Source organism: Lepidothrix coronata, unplaced genomic scaffold (assembly GCF_001604755.1).
Source record: "Lepidothrix coronata isolate B3197 unplaced genomic scaffold, Lepidothrix_coronata-1.0 Scaffold78, whole genome shotgun sequence".
NCBI lineage: Eukaryota > Metazoa > Chordata > Aves > Passeriformes > Pipridae > Lepidothrix > Lepidothrix coronata.
Window position 1 is genome coordinate 728,016 of NW_016690258.1, and position 22,437 is coordinate 750,452.

General features: G+C 42.2%; 1 protein-coding gene across 7 annotated transcripts in view; it reads right to left on the reverse strand.

Annotated features, from left to right (window-relative positions):
* RAD54L2 (RAD54-like 2 (S. cerevisiae)) overlaps window positions 1-22,437 on the reverse strand; it is a 69,203-nt gene that overhangs the window by 44,797 nt on the left and 1,969 nt on the right. For 6 of the 7 annotated variants that reach the window (XM_017820012.1, XM_017820008.1, XM_017820007.1 and 3 more), the window contains one exon: window positions 2,578-2,784. In XM_017820012.1, the coding sequence (XP_017675501.1) occupies window positions 2,578-2,728 (151 nt within the window). In that variant the 5' untranslated portion in view covers window positions 2,729-2,784. Of the gene's footprint in view, window positions 1-2,577; window positions 2,785-4,117; window positions 4,182-22,437 lie in introns of those variants that run through there. The other variant, XM_017820010.1, reaches the window with a different exon arrangement.

Sequence of the window (22,437 nt, forward strand, 5' to 3'; positions counted from 1 at the left end):
AAACCAGGTTAAATGTGCAAAACACCAGACACTGCTAAGTGTTATTAACAGGGGTGGATGACATTACATTAACCCTGGAGGGTTCTTAAGTCATTTGAGACACCATCAGAATACAGAAATCCTAACATAAAGCCACTACTTTGCAAGCAAACAATAAAAATGTTCATTTATAATTGTTATAATCACTGTTCTTTAAAACAAGCAATTGGCTTCAGTTTGGAGGAAATATATGTGCAGCCTGCTGTCCTTCCAAGGAAGTAACTGTGAAACATTAATAATATTCTAAACCTTGTAGTGCTAGAAATATGCAAGAGCCCATCCACGAGGGAATGATCCCCCCAGGATCCCAAATGGGATCAGAACAACCACAGTACCAGAAGGGGAAGAGAACAGCACAGCTGGGAATAGGGAGAACAAAGTTTTAACAGAAAATATTAAAATTAAGCTTTTTAAATGCTTCATAGGATAAACATTAGAGCACTGCACCCCTTCTTGTGAATAAAACTGCCTGTTCCTAAGATGATTTTTATGAATGAGATTCATCTACAAAGACAGGACTACAAACATCAGACAGGCAAAATAAAACAAAACTTCTTAATCCTGCAGTTGGTTATATTTCATAGGACAAACAGCAGGAGACTGGTTCTGTGTTAGATCTAAGGTAACACAGATGCCAAATGACATTTCTGAGGCACTCTGCAGCTGTGAGGAGCTATCAGGAAAAGGAGACTGGACTCCCCCATAGAAGAAAATAATTGTACATCTAAGCACCCAGAAAGCATCCTGATACTCTGGCAGAGAGAATTAAAGCTCAACAATCTGAAACCTCAGAGGCAATCTAGCTCTGCTCAGATGGTGGAAGAGAGGGTTTTTCCTGTACCTAATGAACAACTATAAAAGCTTTTTATGTTAGTTTTATGTAAATTGTCTTTTTACTCATCCTCATTATTTTCTACATTTGTTAAAATTTATTTTTAATTAGTCACTACAGAAATATAAAGCATAAACATGTTTCTGGTGTTTTAAGATGAAAATAAGCAGCTGTCATTAGCAGTTAATGATGTTCTGTATACCTACATTAATCTTGTTTATATCAACATTAATCTTGTTTGCTTTGGAAAGAACAATCTTGACAAACAATTATGATTATTCAACCCATAATAATATAGATGTTGATGATAAAGTACATGGGTCTAGGATAAAATAACCATGGGGAATGACATACATCCCCCATCACATACAGCCACTCCCCTCTATTAATAAAAGTTTGGCTACCATGTCACACTTCCTACAGCTCCACTGGGTGCAGGGTCCCATGAACAAAGTGACAAAGTCACCACCACCCTCTGAGACAAAGTAATCTGTGGCCCTACAACTCTATGGTATTGAGAATTCCCTTGTTTCTCACCTGAACTAACACTTCCTTTTCTGCTACTTTCTCATTAGGAAAAAGTGATCACGTGAATAAAAACAGAGGAATAAAATTAATTTGTGTAAACATTTTATAAGCATTCAAAAATCAAAACAGCATCTTCAAGGAGCACGTGGCTAAAACAATATAAAAACAAAACAAACAACACTTGAGGACAACAATGTACTGTGAAGCCAAAAATACTTTAGTGACTAGAAGAGAGAAGTATCTGTCTTTAACACATTCTATGCTAAGAAAAGGAAGACTCCCAGTAGGTTTAAGTAGGTGTATTCAAATATCTGCACACCCTTTGAAGTTATGAAAAATTGGGATTTTAAAGGAAGCAAATAGAGCTCCTTAGGTTCCAGCTGCAGTTTTATGACACAAAGAGTCTGATGGCAAATTCAGCTTGGGGGATTCCCACCTGAGCTATGCATTCCTGTCTACATGCCCTAGAACATCAGCCCTTGTGCTGGACCAGCAAACTGATTTCTAGGATCATGCCATGACCCAGGACACTTACCCAATAACACTTATATGTAACCTGCACAGCACAGGCCCACGAACAGCTGTAATGGTCCTGACCTGAACTGGTCCTCTCCTGAAGAGGAGAGTAGGGCAGGTATAACCAGGTGAGGGTAGAAGGTGACAACTTACTTAGTCAGCACTTCCACCTTTCATCTTGTAAAACACACAAGCAAAACTGAACCCAACCTGTATGCTGTCAGAAAAGAACATTTTCCAGCTGTTAAAGATTATTATTGTAAATGAGCAGTAATTGCCCATAGCATCCATTAAATTTGTTACTTATGGGCAAACCAGTGATGCAAAATTTTCACTAGATTCTTTTAACAACACAAGTAATTGTAAATTGATTTATTTACTTCTTTATATAATTGCTTCCTTAAAATCTGAAGCTATTTTAAAAATTCCATCCTCCTTACATTTTATTCTTGTGGCTTGTTTTCTTTATGGGACTGTTTTTGGCCAGGACTCCATATTTAACCTACATTAAATCCCTATTTAAACTAAACACCCACGTAAGCACTTCTCCCTACCAGGAGCTGGACAAATCCTCACCCTTACACAATCTACTAAGGGGCCACAGCCATTTTCCTATAACATAAATATAATGTATGCAGAGACTCACAGCCCCATTCACTTACCACTTTCATCAAGTAAGTCTTCCTCGTCATCCCCATCATTGTCCTCCTCCATCGCCTCCTCCTCATCTTCCTCCTCCTCCTCTTCCATATCCTCCTGCTCCAAGTCCGGGTCCAGGTCCGGATCACTCCCTGAGATTGACTCGTCTGACATGATTCCCAGTGGTGCTCCTTGTGCATTACCTGCTCATGTTCTACCGTGAGGCAGCCCTGCAAGAAAGGAAAAGAGGTCCATGAGCCCAGCGAGTCCCAAGCTCTGAGCCTCAAGGCTCAACATCATAGCAGGATTACGGCACATAAAAACACAACTCTGCCATCAGCCTTGCACATAACAGGTATATCAGACTGTTAAATACCAGACAGTGCACAAAATCCTGTGTAGAAAATGGATGCCACAAGCAATGGATCATAACGATACAGGTCCAGCACTGGAGAATCAGTATCAGAATCAATACATTAACTAATCACTCAAAGCCCCCAAGTCTTTATTGGTATCCCTGACATGTGCACAGTAGAAAGATTCCTGGTATCAATGTCTGATTGCTCAGAGATGCAAAAATAAATTATGTGAACAACTTCAGAACACTGCTGTCCAAATACGAAGCATAGAAAAAAGGATCAGTCCCAGAATTCCCCTATGGATACCTGTTACCCTGATCCCTGCATGCACCATCACAGTGTGCAGACATGGGACAGAGAAGGGAACCCCCCTCCTGCCTCAGCTGTACCCACTGCCAAGGTCACCCAGCTCCTCATCACAGCCTGGCTGAACTCCCTGATCCAACCATGCAACAGAAACAGTGTTACCTTAATAATTCTGACAGAAGGCAACAAAGATCCAGTTTCTAAAGGTTGAACGTTCCTTGTAAAACAGGGTAAGAAGAAAAGTAAACACAAAGGAAGGATGGATCAGACAGAATTTGCATTTCCTTTCTCTCAAGGACAAGAACTGGAGCTGGCTGTGCACGACTCCTCCAGTGCATCACAGCAGAAATCATGGTACGACACAACAATAAAAACTAAAGAGAGGACCAGGGCAGTCACAAAGTCACAAGTTTATCTGTTCAGATCCTGCACTGTCACTTCTGGACAATGATGGGTTCTCTTGAGAACACCTCTTCCATAAGAACAGAATGATCATAAAGGAGCCATGTAAGATAAGGTGGATGAAAAGAAACACAACCAAGAAAGGAATATAAAGCATCTTGAGCTCAAGGAACTTGAAGCAAAGGCTGTGTTCAAAAAAATCAAGCTGCAGAAGGATTACTACCCACATGTTCCCCCAAAAGCTTTAAAGAAAGATGAGGGAAACATTTCCTCATTACTGATTTCCCACTGCCCCCTACTTAGACCACATTTCCAGTGTAAACTATGAAATGTTTAAGAATTAGTCAGCCACTTAAAAAAAAAACACTTCTAAGCTGATAAGGCCCCTCACATATCTAAAAACATTTCAAGAAACAGAAAAATGTCATTTTCAGCTGTGTTTCAGCAGTTACCAGACAAGCTCAGAAACCTGAAGGTTAAAGACACAACTCAACACCCCTCTAGCAGGGCTGAGAATCCAACTGTCGAGTACGCTGAATTATTCCAGCTGAAGTCATCAGTTCCTGCTCTGCCCCTCTCAGCTCCTCAATAACATTGAAGAGTGTCTGAAAGAAAAAAAAAACATAAGAGAAGAGCAGGCTTTGCAGAAACTGGCATTGGAATGGAAAGCCTTTCACCACTTGGTCCCAGGAGCACTTTACCACCAGGCAGAGACAACTGAAGTCCCTACACTATTGAATGTGTCACACGAAATAAGTTGGATTAGTCAAACAGATGGCAGAAAAGGCCAAAATCTGAATTAGCTCAAGTGGAAGTGTGCCAGTTTACACAAGCCAAAGATATTAATTCAGCTTCTGTGGTAGGCAGGTACGAGCCCTGTTGCTGTCAGGTTGGTGCAATACAGTGACCTCCAGCATCACTTGCTTTCTGACATCTGGTGCTTCAGCCAAGGGCTGCAAACACAAAGCCATCTATTATCACAAGCTTTTCCTGACAACTGTTGTGCTGAAGTCTCTGTGTATTTCAAAACAGTAGCTTATTTTTGTTTTTAAGTAGCAATAATGTTCCCTTCCAGCTGATATTCAGCCCTAAAGAAAACAAACATACACAAACCTGTAACTTGCAAAGCTGCACAAACCAACCAAACAAACACAAACACTACTAACATGGCAGGAATGAATTCTCATCTACAAACAGAAAAAAACAGAAGTGCTGTAATGTCACTAAATGCTCCAGGTCGAAGAATGACACATGATACAGTTTCTCCCATCAGTATCCTCCTGTGTGTCACTCTCTTATGTTTCATCATTTGTCAAAGAGCTTTAAAAAAAAAACCCAAATCAAAACACATAACACTTTCCAAATACTATTTAAAGGCAAGGACATGGGTCCTTGTATCTCTACAAATAAAATCAAACCCAGTGGAGAACAGCTTTCTCTCAAACTGGAGTACAAAAGGGCTCAAATCTAAGCTTTATTTTTGTTTAGCAGTAAATACACGTTCTGTATAAGCCAACTCCTGACACCCGCTCGCAGCCCCAGCCATATGCAGGAGAGTTAAACAAGAGCTTTTGAAAAGACTTAATTAAATCTTGCAGAAGCTGGGTGAAACAAAGATGGTTAACTCCTCTGTGCCTATTGTCGTGGTGCTGCCTGTCTTCCTGCCTCCCTCCCTGCATTGCCTGAGCCTGGTCTCGGGAGGGCTCCCATCCTACCCTGCCTGGTGGCACTGGGAGCAGGGAGCAGGTACACGGGACGCAGCCCAGAGACTGCCCTCGTTTCTCACACTGATCTGACCCAGTTCAGAGCCTCCCACCAAGGGGAATTACACAACAGGGCCAGATTGTAGCTGCTGCTACTGTTTTATGGCTGAGTTATTCCAACCTGCCCCATCTCCTGCCTTTGCACATGCAGGCACACTGTGCTCAACGTTTAATCGCTGCAGGAAGGGCACTTTGAGAGAGATAAACTGATTACCTGCAACTGGACTCTTGGGCTGTGCCACATTGGAGCCCCTGCCCTGCCACAGGACAGGAGCTGCCCCCCCAAGCAGGATGTATGCCATGAGGAGGGTGACAGCACCAAGAAAGACACATCAATCCCACTGCATCATCCTTACAGACAGCCAGACACCCTTACAGTACAGTGCCTCAGCACGTGGTGAGGCTGCTGAGAAACCAGGGTGGGATATTAGGGGAAAACACTGAGAAATTCCTCTTGCTTACTCAGGGAGGAGAAAAGAGCTGTCATGTTTATCCTACCCAGGAAGTTAAATCCTGCAATCAACTGCACATCAAATTAACATCCAAGACAGCCTCTCTCATGTATTATGTCCTGTCTTTCAACAAAGATAAAAATAGTTCTGAAGTTTTTTGAGCTCTGGTTTTTTAAGGTAGAACATTTCAGATAGTAAGTAAATACCATGTGGTGATGACTGCCTCCTCCTCAGCACAAAAAGGAGGCCCAGTTCTGGATGAGGAAGCCTTGTAAATTTGGACACAAATCTGTTGTTCTCATGTTTGTCTTTCACTCTGCAAAGCTTTAAAGTCATTTCTTTACATATGAAGTTGAGGGAGAAACGTGCAAGCAACTTTTTCCCCTCTACATGACAGTTGTTCACAGCAGGGTCACGCATGCCATGAGCCAAACTCTGAGGTGAAACAGCAAACATCAGGAGGTGTGGGGACTTGGGCCACTTCTGTGCATCACCTTCATCTGAGGACTCACCAGCACTATAAATATTAAACCATTATTTAATGGATTATTACAAATACCATCGAGTAAAAAGTAAGGAAGCAGGAAGAGCAGACTGGAGCCCTTCCCCACCCGAGAAGGAGAAGCAGGGCTCCCCTGCACCTGCAGGAAGCCACAGAAGCCAAAGTGACTTTACAGCAGCTCTTTCCCTGATGTGACACAAGTGATTCAGGCACAGGACATGCTCATTCCCAAGTACACACATCCATCCCATACAAATCCCTTCACAAAGGGCAGGTTTAACACTAATGCTACTCCAGCACTGAACAGTAAAGAGGATTCCATTACCTCCCCAACCTCCAGCCAAGCCCAATATCTGGGGCTCATCAAGATTTGTCCCTTAAAGCCTGTTTTATAACCAAGACTTCATGTTGGCCATTGTGGTGCCTGGCCATGGAAACAGAATCAAGCACGCTGGCAAATCACAAGAGGATTTGCACAGACAGTTTAATAAAACCAGGTACTTCTAAGTCAGTGCTGCATAATGCTCTCCAGTCTCTGCTGTACAGTCATGTTTCATGGTAATAATAATTTCCTTTAACTGTTTTCCTTTTTTGTTTGGCAGTAAAAAGTAAAATGGTTGGTTGGGGCCACAGGATTCCTCTCAATACTCTCAGCTCACACACAAACACTCCAAACTGGATGTGTATGAAGGTAACTGCTGGCTCCTCAGGGGAAGTCTCATCTTTTTGCTAAATCACTGCTAGCACTGTTTTGGCACCTTACAGGCAGCCTTCAGTAACTAATGGAACATTATTATAAAGCACACAGATGCATCACTAGAGAAGCCATGAGCTTAAGCTTCTCTGTATGACAGAAAATCTTGTAACAGTTTGCAAGTAATAACTTGCAATGTTATTGCAAAATAATTAATACTTCTCTGTTCAATTTAAGAATCTACCAAGAAGTAAACCCAAGATCAGTGGGTTTGGACAGTTTGATTCTAACAAACACTATAATTTCTCTAATTTCTGTTATGTAACATATTAACACTTCTATTACATTATCATGTAAAAAATGGCAGGGGAGGGGGGGAAATCACTTAAAAGGATAAATATTTTCCCAAAAAGAATCAGTGTTACTGACTAATACCAGTCCAGTAGATCCCCTATATGCTTTTAACAAAGCAAACGAGTGTTTACTGAAAAATCAACAGGAACTTCTTTCCCCCAGGAAAAACTTCCACAAATCACATTTAAAGCCATCCTTAATTGATTACTTCGTGATTTAAATCCCTTCTTCCTTCACAGCCTGAGACTGTTGAGACTCAAGAAGCACAGTTTTTCAGCTGTGACTCACAGCTAACTGGTGGCCACACGCTGCTGGCTGGGAAGGAAGAAAACAATTCTCCTTTTCATCTTGTTCAAATTGCAACAAAACTAAGTGGCATTGATCCCCTCTAAGTGATGTGTTTTCCACAGGAATATTAAACTGAGGGAGAAAGAAGCAGCCTGGAAAATCATAAATTGGGGAGCATCTGCTTGGCCTGGACCGCCTTTCTGAGGAAGGCAAGTGTGCTTCTCCCCACCCCACATAAATATAGGACAATGCATCTAGTCTTCACCCACACTGGACATGAGTATTAAGGAGCCCACTGTGATTTATGGGGAGCAGGAATATAGAGGAAAAAAATAATAGACTGCTTTAAAAAAACACATCCATATATCAGTTTTGGGAGAGTTGCGGGACCTGCTCTTTTATTCTCTCTAGGTTAACAGTCTCCCTCTAAAAGGCACCCCAAAACTAGACCCAGCCTGAAACTGGCTGTTCCCTCACAACAAAAACAACAAAAGCTGCTGCAAGAAAGGGTGGGAGAAAGGAAAGAAAAAAAATCCTAAAACCGACCCATAAAGAAAAGGGAGAGCTTCCCCTCTGCTGACATGACAGTGCTGGAACGGAGAATGTGACAATGAACATTACATAAGGCCTGGCTCCCACTGTGATCCGAACAAAAAGAGCCAGCGCAAGTCAATGGCAGCATCTGCGGATCCTCACACAACGGCGGCACATCCTGGCCACGTCCATCACCTGCCGCGGGAGCCGCCCCCCAGCCTCGGGGTCCTCCTCTCCTGCGGTCCACAAGGGATGCGGGAACACCCCACTGCCAGCAGTGTCAACATTTTGTAACCCCCACAGCAAACCTGAGCTCTTTCCAAGGTGCCAGTGTTCCCTTCCCCACAGACCTCGTGAGGCTCCTCACCTCCGGACAGAACCAGCAGAAATGGGCAAACTGCTTTTGTGTTTGTATATATAAAATGTTGCATTGTTTTTAAGAGCATTTTTATTTACTCTATTAAAGCAGAAACTGACTTCCTATAAATCAACTCTTTCCTCTGAAAACCTGAATTGTCCTCACTAGTGACTCACCATAGAAGAGCGGTTTGATTAGTACTGCACAAAAGTTCAGGCTACCTGAGGTAAGAAGCATGTGATTGGTTTTGCTTCCACTAATTACTAATATTCATCTGGATTATCACCATCACAAAATAACGAAAATTTCGTCTCTTACTTCACAGAATTTCCATTTATGTTTTTAGCTTTGCCAGCTTCTATATAAATGGCATTTGCATTCCCTGATAAAGAAAAAATGGGGGAAAGGAAACTTTCCTTCTCCAATCACTGTTTCTGTTTCACACTTCTAAGTGTGCTTGTATAGGTTTTGCCCATGGTGCTACAACTACAGAAAAGCAATGAAGACCTATGAGAGGAGTAAAACCCCAAGAAAATATTTCAAATTATGGGGAAGACTCAATAGTAGGGCACAGCATGCCAGAATTCCAAATTATGTTCGATGCATTTTACACAGCAGATTAATTTGGGGTAAATTTCCCTACCCTGCACTAGTGATAATGATTGCCATATTCCAAAAGACAGAGTTGAAGACTCAGTTCATGGCAGAGGTGTGCCAAGCCTTCTCCTTGCGAACACCCAAACTATGTCAAGACATGAGCCAATTCTCACAAGCAGGGCAAGATCCAGATAGCTGAAAGATCCCTCTAGGAGTTTAAGCTCTTGTTATACATAGGTGCCGGAGAAGAAGTTATGTAATAAATCAAGACTAAATTACATAAACAGTGGAACAGAAAGGAGGGAAAAGGCTCGGAGCTAATCCCCTCTCAAGGAAAGATCAGTCACTGTCACTACTTGAACAAGAGCTATGGTTTTGGTCATTGAGATATCTGAACATTATGGCTCACCTCCTTGAAGGGAATCCCACAGAAACAGGCTGGGATAGCTCATAAACAATGTTTTCATCTTTCAGAATGAAACAATTGCAAGTTTTCATAATACTTAAAGGCCTGATTCTCTCCTATTTTCTCAGTATCACCCACCCCATCCACGCACTCTTCTTTCTTTGCCTCCTGGAGAAGCACATTTCCTTACAGGGGAGTGATTCACTGCCTGTGACTGTGTCCCTGCTCAGGAAATGAGCTTTCCACCAGCAGCAGTCCAGGGCAGCCCACCATCCCCTGTGAGGCAGACGCCAGTCACATTGCACACTGTCATTGGAAGATCACAAAGTAAACACAACTGAGCTCTGCCTTTAGTCATAGCTCTGCATTTCAGCACAAACAGTCACGGAGGTCTGGGAGTTTGGTTTTGATGCGTCATCTTTCTCCCTCTTCAGAACTGGACTTAAAACCTGAGGTTCTGGTTTATGCAGTTTTTAGGAAAAGGAAGAATTCCACATAGGTCTGTTCCTCTTTATTCCTTACCCCACCTCCAGCAACAATAATTACACTAGGGATGAGGAAGCATTACTTATGCCACCTACAGTTTACCAAAGAAAACAAGGAAAAAAAAGAAAGAAAACCAGGAAATCCTGAAGTAGAAAGAAATAGAAATAAAAAGTTTCGAACTCACATGATATGAAGATGACAATTAGCATATGTTAGACCTAAGTTACAGTCAAGCAATCAGACATTGAACTAATCTTTATTTAATGCCAGTGCAGATTAAAAATCCATCAGAGGATTCAAATTTGTCATAAACATGGGTTTCTTTCAGAGTCATTCCCTCCAACAGTCATTCCCTCCCTCAACATTGCACAGTGCTGGAAAAACTAAAACATTAAGTGCCACTTGAAATGGTCATTTTTCTGCTAGTTTTGAGAACAAAGCCACCAAAACCTGTTGATCTTTGCCTTTCCTACTATACAGGTCAAAATGAAATACACATTGATCCTTATCCATCCTGCACAAATACATTTGCTTTGATAACACCTAAGATTGACACTACAGGCAGCTCACAGGGAAAGCAACTGGATGAAATAGCCTCCTGTGGTTCTGCCCTTAGTAATGGAAACGTCACTTTGGTTATGTTTTGCTGGCTGAAAACTTCCCAATGGTTTGGATAGGCCTGGAAGGGAAAAGAATGCAGCTTATTGCACAAACAACCCGACACACTGCTCAGGGGATCGTTTGCATGCACACAGAAAAATCACCCCAATTAGAGATAATAAGTATTGTTTCACAAAAGAACCTGAGCTATGAGTCTCATGATATGCAGATGACATTTTTAGCTTGTAAAATTATGAGTATATGACTACGTACTTGAGCTTACTTCCAAAAGAGCTTTAAAACAGCACAGTGAAAGTTGGGCTAAGGAGACACACAAATATTAACAGAAGGATAATATAACCTCTGGGATTTTGGTAAACATACCCACTTGTCCTGTCCCAATTTATGCTAAACAGGACATTAACTACCATCACCTACAGTCATAAGCATATCCAAATGTTAAGACAGGAAGATGCAATTGAAAAGGGACACATTAACAAATTCCTATAAAACACTGTATGGTGAATAAGCACCACAACAGTCATCTAGAAGTAGCTGCTGGCTACAAGACACAACTCTTTCAGAGTAAAAATGTCACTGTCTCCCAAATGTATAAATTCACTTAACTTTCATTAATGCTAGCAATGTCTTTTGCAGTACTTGTTCTCACTGAACAGACAATACTGTATATTCGTGCCCATGCAGAACCCAAAATGTTATGTTTCCAAGATTCAGAAGCAGGATGACAAAGAGCATTCAGCTGTGATCTTCAAAAAACCACAACCTTTCAGGTATTCTTTCTCTCAAAGTTAAGTGTAAGTCTCAGTCAAGTGCTTTCCCCAAATGACCACTTTTTCCATCAAAGCTCATTTGCAAGTGCTGCTTGACTGGCAGCCGTGCCCAGCGAGCAAGTACAGAGGGAACAGCAGGAAAGCCAGGTCTTCTTGTGTCCTCTTGACTTGTTATCCCAAGTGAAGGTGACCACGCGTTGTAAGAAGTCAGCATCCCTTCACTCAGCTGCTGATACCTCCCAAAACACAACAGGGATGGAATTTCTTGCCTCATCTCTATTTTTTCTCCCCTCTTTTTCAATTATTAGTTGGATTAGTGAATTATTATTATTATTGAATCAAGGTTGCTAAGTCATAAAATCATAGAATTTTTTAGGTTGGAAAAGAACTCTAAGATCATCAGGTCCAACCATTAACACAGCACTGCCAAGGTCACCAGTAAAACATGTCCTTATGTGCCACATCAACATGTCTTTTAAATAAAATAAAAAACCTGCACTTCCCCGGGCAGCCTGTTCCAATGCTTGACAACCCCTTTCCATTAAATCTTTCCTAATATCTGATCTAAACCTCCCCTGGCACAACTTGAGGCCATTTCCTCTTGTCCTGTCCCTTGTTACCTGGGAAAAGAGACTTATCCCCACCTGGCTCCACTCTCAGGGAGTTGTAGAGAGTAAGAAGGTCCCCTCTGAGCCTCTTTTTCTCCAGTCTGAGCCCCCCCAGCTCCCTCAGCTGCTCCTCATCAGACTTGTGCTCCAGGTCCTTCCCCAGCTCCATTGCCCTTCCCTGGACACACTCCAGCACCTCAATGTCCTTCTTGTAGTGAGGGGCCCAAAACTGAACCCAGGATTTGAGGCGTGGCCTCACCAGTGCCCAGCACAGGGAGACGGTCACTGCTCTGGCCCTGCTGACCACACTATTGCTGATCCAAGCCAGGATGCCACTGACCCTCTTGCCCACCTGGGCATATCTTGGCTCATGTTCAGCTGCTGTCACCAGCACCCTTTCCAGCCACTCTGCCCCAGCCTGTAGCTCTCCCTGGGGTTGTTGTGACCCGAGTGCAGAACCCAGCACTTGATCGTGTTGAACCTCATACCGTTGGTCTCAGCCCATGGATCCAGCCTGTCCAGGCCCCTCTGCAGAGCCTTCCTGCCCCCCAACACATCAACCCTCCTGCCCAACTTGTCATCTGCAAACTCACTGAGAGTACACTCAACCCCTTTGCCCTGGTCATCAATATAGATATTAAACAGGACTGGACCCAAGACTGAGCCCTTGGGAACCCCTCTAGTGACGGGTCACCAGTGGGATGTGGCACCATTCCCACTACTCTGGGCTTAGCCACTGAGTTTTTCACCCACTCAGTTTACTGAACCTGCCCATTTGTCTAATTGTAGAAATTCTTGACCATCACCAACTTAGGCTGAAGTAAGAAATTTAAACAGTAACTACAACTCTTGGTTTGATGGGAGATTCTGGCTACAATTAGTAACATTCTTGAACAGAGAAAACTGGTTACACGGCACTTGCAGAGAAGACTTACTGTCAATGCTGTAAAATCTCAATCAACTTCATTCATTCTGTTAGGAATGAAAGAGGTAAATGATGGAAGTTAAAGACTTTCTAGAGGATGCACCTTCTTATCACAATAAAAGGACAGATATTCACAAAGAGGTTCCACGCTAGCACACAGGCTACCAGCTCTGTATCTCACTCTGTTAAAATAAGCATTTCACTGACCAGAAGTATTGATTTAATTGAAATATAAGATCTCCTCTCTTGTTTTTCATTAGTGCTATGGTAAGTACAGAAGGAAGAAAAAGGCATATCTAAATTATTTTTTAAGGGAGAAACAGAAAAAAAAAAACAAACAACAAAACAACCCAAAAGCATTTTCCTACAGAGTGTATGACTAAGCAGATCACCCACTTCCTCAGTGTTCTCTACTCATTATCTGGGTCTTATTTCTCTCAAGTAGTTAACCATTGTCATTATAGAATAAACAAATTCAAATCACCTAATAAAAGACCTACTCCCATTCATTGGAGAACAGGATGTGAAGTTGCAGTGGACACAAACTTTAAAATGCTGGCTAGGGTAAATCATACTATGCATTGTCCAGAGTTAAGAGCTTCCAACCCCCCACCCCAAAAGCTTCCCCAGGAAATTCTCCTCCACAGATAACTGGACCACATCCCAAGATTGAGGGAAAATAAAAAAAAACCCTTCTCTTCTGGGGTAGCAGTTTTTCTCCAAATATCTGATCTCAAAATCAGTAACTATTCCACGCAACAGTCACTCTGACACCTGGTTTTCAAGGTTAGAGCCTGCAGGACACTTCACACACTAAGCATTGAAAGGTGCTGGTTCCATAAGGTTTACTTTTTGGTCCTGCTCCCTCAATTTCTTGACACCTACGGACGAGGAACTTTAAACCCAACTGATGACACCACTCCTACAACAACTTCTTGATTTAAGAAAATATTCTTTGTTCCTGATACCTCCCCCACCCCAACATCCCCTGCAAACACAAGCTGATTTTTCTCACTTCCTATGCCCGGAAGGTTGTGTTTAGTTGCTGAGGTGCATTCCATAACCCTGGCACTTTTTTCTAAGGAATGAATATACAGCTCTTGCACTATTTCTGGAAAGGAGAAGCTGCACCCAGCTGCCTTTTCACACAAGATGCAGTAAGAGTAATGAAACCTCTGGACAGTTACATTACACCAGGAATGCTGTTCCTTTCACTTTCATCAGCAAGTGATGCAAATAATTAATGCAAAGACTGAATAAAAGAGCGCAGAAGATGGCAACCAAAATCTGATGCTAATCTCACCAATTAGAGAGACAGAGACATGCCTTGACATTGACAGACAGTTTTCAGATTTCACAGGCACCAGAAGGGTAATAAACATTTGGCCTTGATTAAATTACCCATTTTCCCTCTTGCTGACTGCAGCCTCTCGGGCCTTGAACACACTCTCGGCAGCAGCTGCTCTTTCGCACTCACACACCGCTCCCACACTGTGCCAGCACAACTCTCGTGGCTGGACACCAAACTGATTCAGCTGAAAAACTACCTGGAAGCAAAATTCCATTCCCAATTGTGATTTACTACGAAGCTGCAAGAGCAGCTGTGCAGGCACAAAGGGAAAAAACAGTGAAAGGGTGGGAATATGCAGCCCTGGGTTTGGGCTGTCCAAGCTGGAGTCACTGTCACCAGGGCTACGCTCTTGGCAGTCAGATACTGCTCCAGTACAGGGCACAGACAGTGTTTTGGTTTGAGAAAGTGATGGTCTTTGTGACAAAGACCATCCTTGCCTTTGACACAAACACCAACCAAAAGGATGGTGCATGTATTCGAGCTGAAACACGAACATTTCCAGACTTAATCTTCTCAATTGTCCCTTTCTTTAAATAGTCATGGCATCACTTTGTGGTTTGTGTAGAGGTATTTATTTCTGAAGTTCATTTTGCTGGGCTCTTTTAATTGAAAAATCAACGCAATTGCCACTCAAAGGGCAAAAGAATCATAAATTACATCATGCAGTCAGACACCCTTGCTGTGCACATCTCTCCCCAGAGCAAATACTTTTAAACTGCTCAGAGCTCAAAGTAAAATACCCACAGACCTCCTCATGTAAGTCCCTAACATGTAACATGTTTGGTGAGAGCCTGTGTGAACGGGTCCTTGCAGTTACACGTGGGCAAAGACAGGACAAGGCTCTGTTCTAGGGAGCAGGAAGATAAGCTGCCCTGACCTCGAGAAACTCATAACTAGCACTGACAGAAATTTCTCTGGGTCAGGGCAGGTCCCCTCCTGAAGGCACTCAGGCAGGACTTGTTAAAGGAACAGCTCTATGGGATGACAAAGGGAAGTGATGCAATCTGCACCATAAGAACAAATAGGTAATTTCTTTAAGCTCATGAAGTGGAATTTGCTTTGGTCATGATACCCTTGCTTGAGATCAAGGGCTAATTATTAGTACCTAAATAAACAAATCACTTGTTTCAGCCCTCTGCCTTTCTTTGGTTTTATGTTGTATCTTATTATGTCTGGGATAAGTAGATATTCCTGGGCTGTCCTAGAACATAGACCTTTCCCCAAGATGCAACCAAGAGCCACTGTGGAGTTCTGATCATAAATACATATTAGTATATGAAGCCTCTCATGCACATCCCCTGCTTGCTTTGTGCTTGTTCCCCTCAGCACTACAACTTCACTCTAACTGTTCAAGGAGGCATAATTACCCTTGGCATGAAGTCCTAAAAGTCTTCTCTTATCCTTTCTTCTCACAAGAAAGAAGTTGCTCCTCCAGAAACCCCTGGTCTCAATTTTCTGATCCAGGCCACAGGTAAAATTTTTCATATTTTACAGCTTATACTAAACAATGTCACAGCCAAGCAAAGATGCAGGTGAGGAAAGAAGAGACAGGTCCCCTCAGCAGCCATGAGAAAGATACTTGTCTGATATCAGATGTAGGAGGAGTTCCAGCACAGCAAGATAAAATGAAGTAGAAAAAACAGAAATCTTTATCTCCTAAGTTCTACAATCTTTCCCCATCCCCAAAATCTTATCCAGACTCCTGGACGATTAACTCTGTTCACCTTCAATCTTCCCTGCCATAAAGCAACTGCAAAAACAAGCCAGCAGATCACTTAAAAAAAAAAATTAGAAAAGAAAGAAAAAGTGGAGTCATTGTAAGACTGCAAGCAAAAAACTGTTCAGTTATAACCACTTCTGTCTCTCTTCACTGCCTTCTCTTTGTCAGCAAAATGGGTCAGACAAGATGATAATAATAAGGAGAGTGAGAGATGCAGGGGAGATACACCCCCTCCAAAATGTAAGGAAATTCAAAGATTAAAATATAAACAGCTTCCCACAACAAAAGGATTTTATCTCTAAGCCTTCCTGCACAGGCCAGCCCAAGAGTGCAAAGAAAAGAACACAAGACCTTGCCTGCCTTGATGAAATAGTAAAATAAGCAACAGAGGGGGAAAGGTAGCACCTGGCTGGAAAATGCTGCAAGGAGGTAACTTCTTTGAGCAGGACAGTCTCTTTCAGTGACAAAAGAAGTAATCTGCTATAGTGCCAACCCTTCCCCAAAACCAGAGGTCCTGAACAGACATATTACATCTGGTGCTTGCTGGAAACATCCTTTCTGCACAAGGGCTGTTGATGCACATGCCCGTTCCCTAGGAAGCCAAGGGAACACCTGAGGAAAAGGCCATCCAGCGACAATCTGCCAGGAGCAGAGCACCCAGCTCCTGTATTTCCCACGGCCCTTCCTCTGACACATGACTGGGCACGCACTCATCCTGTGATGGGGAAAAGATCAGGATATCTGGAAAGGTGCCTACCAGGCATAAGCTGCTGTCACGACCAGACAGGCTCCCATCGTACTTCCAGAAGGGTTTAGGAAAACATCCCAAACCAGTGGTCCTGATGGGCCACTGTGAACCCGCAGGCAATCAATCCTCTCCCTAATGGCCAAGGCAGGAGAGGACTCACAGCTTTTTTCCTCGCTATGGTCCTTCACCACTTTGGCAGGCAGGACAAAACAGAAACCATTCCTTTTCTGGACAAGGAAAACACTGGTTTTGTACCAGCAGAGACAGAGAAGACACTGCATCCTTACTCATTCACACCCAGAGCTACCTGTGCCACAGCAAGAGCACATGCAATTTCTTCCCCAATGAAAAAAACATTTTTTTCCAAATGTAATGACTATTCACTACTGGAGTAAACTTCTTGAGAGCACATTATCAGATTCTTTGAGGAAAAAGATTGGGAAAGTGTAGTTCAGGAAATGAAACAGCCATCCCTGTCCTTCCCCACACAGCCCCTTCCTTTCCCCATCACTGAATATGACTGTGTTTCCTAAAAAAAAAAAAAAAAANCAAAAACACACAGATCACAAACATTTTGTTTCATTTAAGTACATGGCTCTTACGAGCACATTTATTCCCTTGAGAGAAAAGGTACACTTAATAGATTTAAAGGAGTGCTATAAACGAACAACTGTCATCATCAGATCACTTGACTAACTCTAGGCAGGGGCAGGAAGGGAGGCCTGGTCTGAACACAACTGGGTGAGATCAGTTCAGCATGTGCAAATGCTCCTGCACCTGTATGGTGGCAGGTACGCTCCTACATGAACAGTGCATTTCCTCATGCATATATTTCAAATGATACTCCATCCTGACTTGATGACTTCGAGAGATGGAGACATCCTAATTCCCCTTAATACTTACAAGCATCTTCCTAATGCCTTCAGTGGCTGATCACGTTCATTGTTAACAATCTGTGCCTTTTTCCTAATTTGAAATAATCTTTTTAACTTCCAGGCGCTGGCTGCTATCCTATCTTTTTCCACTAAATTAAAGAGCCCTTTGGTACACAGCCTATTCTGCCCAAAGAAAATTGAGAAACCTTTAAATACCCAGCGATAAGCTAAACCAACTGAGCACTAAGAAGCAGTTTTCTAATGAGCGATTTAATCACCCAAGCAACATTGAACACTATATCTTTGTTGCTTTTGAACATCTCTCTAAAAACACTAACATTAAACTTCATCAAAATACCCCTCATCTGATTTCACCTCTGTCCTTATTCAGTATTTCCTGTTATTATGGATGTACATTAGTTGAGGACTCACATACTGCCATATATCTGCTCTGCTCCTGCCACCCTTTCCAAGGTCACTGGTTTCTGGAAGCACAACTCTGTATTCCAAACCTACAGCCTCCAGTCTTTCCCACAACAAGCATAAGGTTGTGCTCCAGCTCTATAAAAACATATTTGGCCATATTAGACCCAGTTACCCAAACAACTCAGAGGACACTGTACAGCTGCCGTTCCTTCTTCATGCTTCACCACCCAGGCACAACCTTTACATAATCCACAAATTTGAACAGCTCTAATTTCATGTTTTCTTCCAGGCCACTGATAAAAATACTACAAAGCCGTGGACCTACTACAAATCCCTGAAAAATACTCCATTCACATTCTACTTTCCACATCTACTATTTTTCATCTAGGTTTTGACTCACAGATCATACACTACACTGTATCTGTTGAACAAGATTCACTTCTCAACAACACTCTCGTTGACTGAGGCAGGCATGGGAATACAATTACCACACAAATCCCATTTGTAAGGTATTTTTGATACAAGAGCTTTAATTACGATTTTTTGATTTTCCAGAGTACTGCCACTCACCAGCCATGTAGCAGTTTCCTTTACTTCACTAATTTTAAGTAAATCCTACCCCCAGCCCTCCTCAATCCAGTCCTTTTCAAGTAACATCCTACCTTCCAAGTTGACTCAGCAGGCAGTATGAGCCTCTCTGCTCCACAATCCCTTTCCAGGCTTTGTCAGGCCCACGGATTTTGGCTGGTTTGGGGTTTGGTTGGTTGGTTGGTTGTTGTATTAGCCTTTGGGTGCAACAAACAGCTACAGCAATTCACCTGAGATCAACACACTTCAACAACCTATTTATTCTGGATTCAACAACTTCAAATATAATAACCCACACTTAATTGATGCTGATGTCCTAGATAAGACTTGAGTTTCTCAGAGACTACAGAAAATCTTGGATTAATTGCCATGTCTCTAAAATGTCATTTCCACAGTTCTGTTGGGCTAGAAAAGTTTTCTTCACAAGTTAAAGTTTGAGGTAAAAATTTTCACTGTGAAGGGAAGAAACTAAAAGTCAAGACTATGTTACTTCCACCACATTTCAATTATTTCCCATACTGTGCTTGCCCTAGAAACTCCTTGTACCTGATCAGCCAGGTTCTGCACATTCTGTAATCAATTCTACCTTTGTATAGCTCCAGTTCTTTGTTAATTAGATCAAGCTGGTTTGCAACAGTGAAGCCGGAGTAAAGCTATCTGCCTGTAATCTGCCAAATCACTGCAAAACCCCGTTAATTGCTTTTATAAGTTTAGTGCCTCTCTTTAGGCTTTCTTATATAAAGAGTGTTGTTTTGCATGTGAGGCCTCGATCAAAGTCCTCCTGGTGCTCAGCGTAAGTTTCGAAGTGTTTGTAACACAGGAGAGCACATGGGTACACTGAGCTTTTCCAACTTTGATTTTCTACTTATCTGCCAGAAAAAGTCCACCAGCATAGAACCAGTTACAGTGGCAGAAGAGAAATTCTGTTAATGTGCTTAATTCTTGGCTTGACATTTCAGGTAGAGCAGCAGAAAGGTGTTTTGTGCCAGTGCCACTTACTAAGGCTCCTACCAGTGCCACTGTGTGTGCACGTGGAGAGGAGGAGAGTCACTTGAGTCAGATCAGCAAGAGGCAGGTTCATCTCATCAACTCTTCTCCATTTTAAACAGCTGTCTGAGAAGGCAATGGTAACTGCACTTTGCAGCTCAGAAACTCCTCCCAGGATTTAGGGCAGTAACAGAGGGCACTGCTTACATGGTTTGAACGCTGCACTCCGTGTTTATACCACAAGCCACACTGATAGCATCTAACAGAGTCCTTCAGCTTTGTTTTGAAGCAACTGGCTAAAAGACTTCCCCTAAAGATTTCTGCATCTTTGAATGATGCCTTCAGTCATGAAGTTATTCAGCACTTTTCTCCAGCACAGAATCAATACTTCCTCCAGATAAGTGCATGCCAGCCTTTATGTCTTTTCTGATGTTTGAATAACCAGCTGTCACTAAAACCCGAGTTGGATCATTCTTCCTGCCTTTGCTTGTGCATTTCAACTTGCAGGTACACCCTCAGAACAGCAGCTCTGGGACAAGCTGACAGGCCACCCCAGAGGGCTTCAAATCACTGCTCCTACCTGCACATTTTAGAGCATGCTGAAAATGCTGCTATTAAATTTAAGTGATGTAACAATTCAAGTGAGTTCTAGTTACCTTCAAAATGCCACAAGATTTTTGGAGGTGTCAGACTGACCCCAACTCCATCATTACCACTGAGCAAGAACAAGATTTCAATTATCACAGCTGCTCTGAGATTGCCATAGCACTGAATCAGCCTCGCTCACAGGACTCAAATTCTGCTATTCCACATCAGACATAAAATTGAGTCAATGGTATGTCTGATCTTCAAGAATTTCTGAAAGTCTATATTCTATAATTCGAAGTATTTTTCAAAGTAACAAATCTTGTTATTCTTACGTAGTTTTATATCTGCATAGCTGAAAGCAATATATATTTTTTAATCTTCCCCCTCCTCCCCTTCTCAAAACTTGTTTCAACTTCAGGTATACTAATTTTGCCAGAAAACATGTGCAGTTGGCATTTGCTGGTTATCACATACAAAATACTGATCAGTAACTTAGTATTACTTAGAATGAGATGCCATTAGCTAGCTAGTTTAAAAGAATGATGACTTCAAAAAACAACCTACAAAACAACACCACCATATTCTCATAAATCCAACCAGCTTCTAAAGGTGCCTGTTTAACAATTTTTCCCTTCTTATGGCTACCTGTAATTCCATCTTCTTCCTTTTCCCCATATGTAATGACATTAGATTTCATCAGCTCATTCTGTCCCTTTCTCAAACAACAAATGGTGTTCCTTTAATACTCCCCTTCATCTTTAAGACTCTGTTTCTACAAAGTCCTAGAAAATTAAGTGTAAGATTTCTAAAAGTTAACTAGAAATTAAATTTTCATTCATTGTTTCAAATTACCTAAATATCAGATTTACACATGTTATTCTACAAGTCCGAACTTAAACACTGACTTCTGTGCTGGTGAAAGTACTTAATAAGTGCCAACCTGGGAGGCAGGGGAAACCACAGCTCTTTATAAATTCTTTTATTTTTATGCAGCTACAAATGTTGCTTAAACACAACAAATTCCCATCTTGAGATGAGCATTCTCTGAAACAAATTCATCTGTAATTAACTCGACATACTTGACAATCAGGAAAATATAATGTAGAAATTATTCTGTGTAAGCAGAAAAAACACATCTCAAAATTATATCTGTATCAAGGATCTAGGAATAGCAATTGGTACTTTTACCTCTGCAGGAACCAAGTTCTCCAGAATGAAGAGACCTTGTTAACAGAGAATATTTATCCTACAGTTATAGTTTCCCAAAAACTCCTAAGCACCTGAAGGAAACAAGTTCAAAGAAATTACACAAACATTAGTTGCACTGCAACTAATTGCATTCTTAACAATATTGTACCTAAATGTTTCATTTAACTCACACCCATAAACAACCATATTTGAAAACACACTTCCTACATTGTTACATTCTGGATTTGAAGTCGATCCAATGGGATTCAAATCAATCCCCACGGGAAAAGCTTCACTCCACTGCCACTCCCTTCCTAGCACCGCAACTTGATACATCACAAAGAAGCTTTTGAAACAACAAAATTTTGAGAAACAAAGTGAAGGCAACACAACAGCCAGACCTGCAGGCTGGGAGGCACAACCAGCCAGGGTAACATGTGACAGCACAAGAGTTAGGAATGGCCAAGGAGCCCACAGTCACCACTAGAGACATATGAGGAAAAGGGTGGAAAAACTACTGCTCAGCGCTGCAGGAGTGATTTGACATCTGTGTGTACACACACACACACACACACGTGTACACAACAACGAGGCTCCTTCCAGAGCTGCACAGCAGGAGTGTGAGAAACATCAGCTCCCACCTGATGTGGGTGTGATTTGTGTGTGTGCACAAACCCATCCATGCACACACCTGTACCTGCACTCAGGAAACGTAACCAGCAGTGCACCCTGGCAGCCGTACAAGCTAACAGCACTCTGGGCTGTATGGGCAGGAGCACAACCACCCTGATCCAGGGAAAACAGGACTCCCTTTCACTCAGCACTTTCCAGACCCGTTGGAGACACCATGTGCAGCTCTCCTACACCTACATGGAGGCCATCAAGAAGACACAGACTGTGCACGGAGACACACAGTGGGACATGAGACACAAAGTACAACGGTGGAGGTGGTGACCTGGCCTAGAGAGGAGATTCTTCCTGGAGGGG